Genomic DNA, 5,202 nt, shown 5'->3' with positions numbered 1-5,202 from the left:
GGATGAAAGTATGGGTCACTCCTCCAGGGAACGAGCCAAGACCTGCAGAGGTGCTTGCTGATGGTGGAGGAAATACAGAATGGGTCGTAGAGGAAGGTAGTTACAAATACCAACTTAGGCCACGTGACCAGTTGCAGAAACATGGATTATAATTGACATGAGTATTTTTGTCCTATTTGGTTAAGAATAGGCCTGTGCATATATACACATATGTTAAGCAGATACTTGTGCTATTCTTATTTGAATGTATAATTGAGATAAGTGTTTTAAGTACTTAAGTGTTATGAACCTAAATGATCATATTGGGTTATGAGACACTAATGGACTAAGCATTCCTCGAAGACCTTATCACCTACTCTAAGATATATAATGCATTGGTCATTGTATTATGGGATAGTTATATCATGTTAGGTGAAATTATGACCTCAACATTGTTTTCATTTGAAAATTAAGCATGACATAGAGAGATGCTATTGGGTGTCAAGTTGACAAGGGTGGACCTGTGATGGCTAATCCTGGGTGTCAACTTGACTGGATTTGGGATTAACTGAAATGAAAGAGATCTTCTTGGTTGGATCATCTAAAGCCAGAAGACACAGCCTAAATGTGGGTGTTACCTTCTGATGGCAGCCGGTATAAAAGGCCATGGCAGAGGAGAACGCCAGGCATCTTGCTGCTTGCCTTCTCTCTCGCTGGTGAGTTATTTCTGCTGCTGTAGACTGAAGACTAGCTGATCTTTTGGAATTTGTCAGACCTTCAGGGCCAGATTGGGACTACTGAGACATCCAGACTTGTGGACTGAGCGACTACGGATTCTCATCCTCTCCAGTGTGGTGCAGCCATTGTTGGACTACTCAGACTCTATCCTGTGAGCTAAGCTGATAAACCTCTATACATATATATATATTCATTCTACCCATTCTGTTTCTTTGCAGAACCCTAATACACCCTCTTACCTAGGGAAGCAAGTTGAGGTATGGTATAAAGTCTTCTATCCTTCATCAAATTGTATCTTTACTTGGGATAACTGGCTTGCCCTGAAATTCATATTCTTACATATAGCCATGGCCAGGGTTAAAATATTATCTCCTGAAGGCATCCGTTTAAAAGGTTTCATTTTAGGTGACAGGGCATGTGCATTCTTTCCTTAGCCTTTCACTTCTTGAATTGCTACAGTAGCACAGTAAACTTCTCTACTTCGACTCTGACCCTCACACTAATGAAGACTCAGCCTTCCAGAGTAAATCCCTTCATAGTCAAATCCCTCTGTCACCTACCCACTCTTTTTCTGTCAGCTTTTGTTTACTAAGATTCAACAAGCCTTACCTGGCCTCCATGGACATTTATCACAGGACCATGTTTATGTTCATGGTCCACATTTCCATGGAAATCTTGACCTCTTCTATCATACCTGTAAATAACTCCTCTTTCAGCTATAATAGCCTATCTTTTTCTTTCCCTTTATCATGAAACATATAGAAGGAAGGGACAGTAGTCAAAAATAGTAGCCACTATTTTGTGGTGGATAATAAACTTTTGAAACATGATTAGTCAGCATACTATTTTACTTGGTTTTGATTGGTCCATAGTTCAGTTGCTTCGTGTAGAGCTCCAGGTTGAGCAGAGGAGCCATGACATTTTGTCTCTTCGTTTGTGCATCCCCTCCCAAAACTTTCCCCATGCCCTCCATTCCCTAAAAAAGCTAACAAAGCCAGGCTTCCAATTCTATTCTGAAGATTTCCACCAGCTCTCTCAACAACACTCAGACCTCAGCTTTTCAAACTCAGACCTTCTTGCTGCACCTACACATTTGACTGGGGAAACTCAGAGCAGCCTTGTGCTTCTGGACAGCAAACTCTGCAAAGACAACTCTTCTACTGCTTTTCATCCTTAAGATGCTTCTTTCCTAGATTTTACTTCCTCATAGAACCTTTCAAAGGTAAGATCTTCGTACAGTGTTTATAGACTTTCCCAACGCTTTGCCTCTTTCCGTTTTCCAGACCATAGCTTCATTCTGTTGCAGTCAGTTCCTGGATCCCTGACTCTTAATAAACAAGAAAGATGTTCCCTCACTTCTTTGGTGAATCCCTAGGGTCACAAAGACCTATGATATGCACAATTTGCAGAGAACTGCACAGGACAGAGGTCTGTAGAAGTGGAAGCAGAGAGAAGAAATCCATTTTGACTGAGGTCAGCACTTTACCAAGTTGTCGCCTCTGGTAGGACAGCTTATTGTAAAGCCTCAGGCACGAGGATGCTCTCTCTGGGCAGAAAGACATAAGGAAAAGCATATTTTAATGAAGACAATCTAAAATATTTGTTCATATTAACAATAATTGTCTACTCTTCAACATTTTACTCAATTTTAAACTACAAATGCATTCAATTTAGAAGACTTTCCTTTATTTGTCTTTCACAATGAAAAAACAATTATGTTTGTGTTTTGGGGTCATTAAGGTAGGGTGACATACTAAGAAACAATTTTTTAATAAATTCAAAAATATATTTCAATTTATAATTCAAGTATGTACCACACTAGGAAGATGATGGTATTTTAGACTTCAAGATATATCCAGAAAATATCTTGTAATTTAAAAAAACAAAAAGATCTCCAGCATATTATAAAATGTATTTTAACAGTGTTTCACAGAAAGCAGGAAAGAAATTTTAGACGCTGTTAGAAACTATTTAGCATTTCAATCAAAAGAGATGATGGACCTAGAGAGATGGGAGAATATGAGGCAATCTTGCTTGCTGCCTTCGAAGAGTTTCCAAATATAACACAGGAAGGGGGGAACTTGGCAGAATCTCTACATTCCTTGAGTTGAGAAGAAAAGGTGTATGCCCAAAAAGGAAAACATGCATATTGTTCTCAGGGCAAAGTACTAGAAAGGAGACAGCTGAAGAGGGCTACAACCGCCTGAACTAGAAAAGTAAAAAGAATGCTAAACCTCAAGTGAGCAGAAAGGGGGGGACTGTGAAAATGAGAGCCAAAGGGCTAGAGAGATGGGTCTGTTGGTAAAGTGCTTGTAGCAGAGGCATGAAAATCTAAGGTAGATCCCCACAACCCACATAAAAAAGTCCGGTGTGGTGGCAAACACTTGTAATCTCTGCAATGGGAAGGCAGAGACAAGGAGATTCCTGGAACTCACTGGCTGGTCTGTCTACCCTGCTTGGCAGGTTCCAGGCCAGTGAGGAACCCTGTCTCAACAAACAAGGTTAATGGTTCCTGAGGAATGATACCCAAACTTATTCCCTGGCCTCTACACTCCACACATATGCACATATCTCTATACATACATGGTCTCTTCTCTTTCTCTCTCTCATCTGTCTCTCTGTCTCTGTCTCTCTCTCTCACACATACACACACACACACACACACACACACACACACACACACACACACACACACACACAGAAAGAGAGAGATAAAAGCCAAAATTCAATGAAATATGTAACAACATGACAACTCTAGCCAGAACTGTCAGGAAAAAACTAAAAATGAAGAGAAGACACACAAAGGGTGACAACTCAGAAGTCTTTTGATGAATAAATAAACAGTAAAATAGAATATGACTCAGTAGTACAAAGAAATAAATTGTTGATATGAGCAAGAAATTGGATAAATCTCAAAGGCATTATGTAGAATGAAAGAAGCCATTTTCAAAAGGTCACAGACGGTGTAGTTCTATTGGTACAGCATTCTTGGAAAGGTAAAACCACAGTGACAGAGACTAGATCAGGGAGAGAGCTATCTGAAAATAGAGATCATGTATGACTTTTTACAAGGAATTTTGTATTCTGATTGGGGTAATGATTTACATGAATCTTCCTCAGTGTTAAACTCAAAACTGTATAACAAAAGAAAGGCCAATTTCACTAGTCATCCATTTAAAAATAAAATTAAGAGATGGCATCACCAAAAAAAGGCACATATTAGGAGAAAATAGTTGCAAAACAATACATGTAGTTGATTTTAAAAATCTCGTTTCTGTAATGAAGAACTGTCAAACCACAATAATAAGAAAACAATAACAACATAAAGGGGCAAAAGTTTGAACAAACTTTCACTACAGAAGATAAACGGATATCAAATTAGCCTAGATAAAGATTCTCTACATTACTGTCACCAATATGCAAATGAAGCCAGCTGATCCAATTATTCTACTTTTTCTAAGAAAAAATAAAAACATAGATCGATACAGAGACTTGGAACACAAACACTGCATCAGTTTTATTTGTCATAGCACAAACTAGAAGCAACTCAAAGGCCCCTGAACAGGTGACTAAGCACACTGAGGTATATCCCTTCAGGGGAAGTCCACTGAGCAATGATAATCAACGAACTATGGGTGATACAAGGAACAGCATGGATGAAACTCAAAATACTGGCATCTAAACAGCAAGAACATCCCCAGAGAACAACTATTGCATTGTTCTATTATAAAATTCTAGAAAATGTGAACTAATCTATGACAGAAAGCAGAGCAATGCTTGCTTAGAGAAGCATGGAGGGACACAAAGAAGAAATTACAGAGGCAGAGGAGGAAGTCCAGAACTGTTTTTTATTTTTTTTAAGTCATGATTGTAGTGAGAATTGCATGGATATATGCACAAGACAAAGCATTTTTACACTGAAAATTTCTGTAGCTTTATACTAATTATGCCTTATTTTAAAAAATAAGTAAAAAAATGAAATTAAAGTACCTTTTTAAAGTATATTTTATATTTAAAAGAGGGGGAAGGGGAAGGAGGGTGAAAATGGAGAAACGGGAAAGAGAGAAAGAGAGAGAGAGAGAGAGAGAGAGACTAGAGGGCTCTAAATGTACCTTGGATTAATTACAGCTCATTATCTCAGTTTGTTCCTATCTTAAAATGCTGTCTGTCCTGCATTCTTTGGACATGTAATCAACATTTCAGATAATATCAATTTTATATGCCTACTTCCCTGCCTGAGGGATGCTCAGATAGTTGAAAAATATTGTTCTTGAGAGTGCTTTGAAGGCATTTCTGGGTTTCTGCAAGAGATTATCATTACAATCAATAAACTAAGGAAAGAAGAAACGGAACAGAAACATCCAGTCCTGATTCACTGTTGAGGACAGAATAGGAAAAAAGGAAAAGGAAAGGGGCGTGGGGAAGGGCCAGTTTCCTCTCTCTGCATGAGCTGAGCCAAGCATCCTCTCCTACCACAGAGTATTG

At 38.7% G+C, this 5,202-nt stretch overlaps 1 protein-coding gene across 1 annotated transcript in view; it reads right to left on the bottom strand.

Annotated features, from left to right (window-relative positions):
* CUNH12orf42 (chromosome unknown C12orf42 homolog) overlaps nucleotides 1–5,202 on the bottom strand; it is a 172,261-nt gene that overhangs the window by 48,355 nt on the left and 118,704 nt on the right. The window contains exon 4 of the mRNA XM_029563331.1: nucleotides 2,204–2,263. Within this exon, the coding sequence (XP_029419191.1) occupies nucleotides 2,204–2,263 (60 nt within the window). The remainder of the gene's footprint in view (nucleotides 1–2,203; nucleotides 2,264–5,202) is intronic.

This window comes from Nannospalax galili, unplaced genomic scaffold (assembly GCF_000622305.1).
Source record: "Nannospalax galili isolate Female #2095 unplaced genomic scaffold, S.galili_v1.0 scaffold415, whole genome shotgun sequence".
NCBI lineage: Eukaryota > Metazoa > Chordata > Mammalia > Rodentia > Spalacidae > Nannospalax > Nannospalax galili.
The sequence above is the reverse complement of the archived record's forward strand: the minus strand, read 5'-3'. Positions and strand labels throughout refer to the sequence as shown.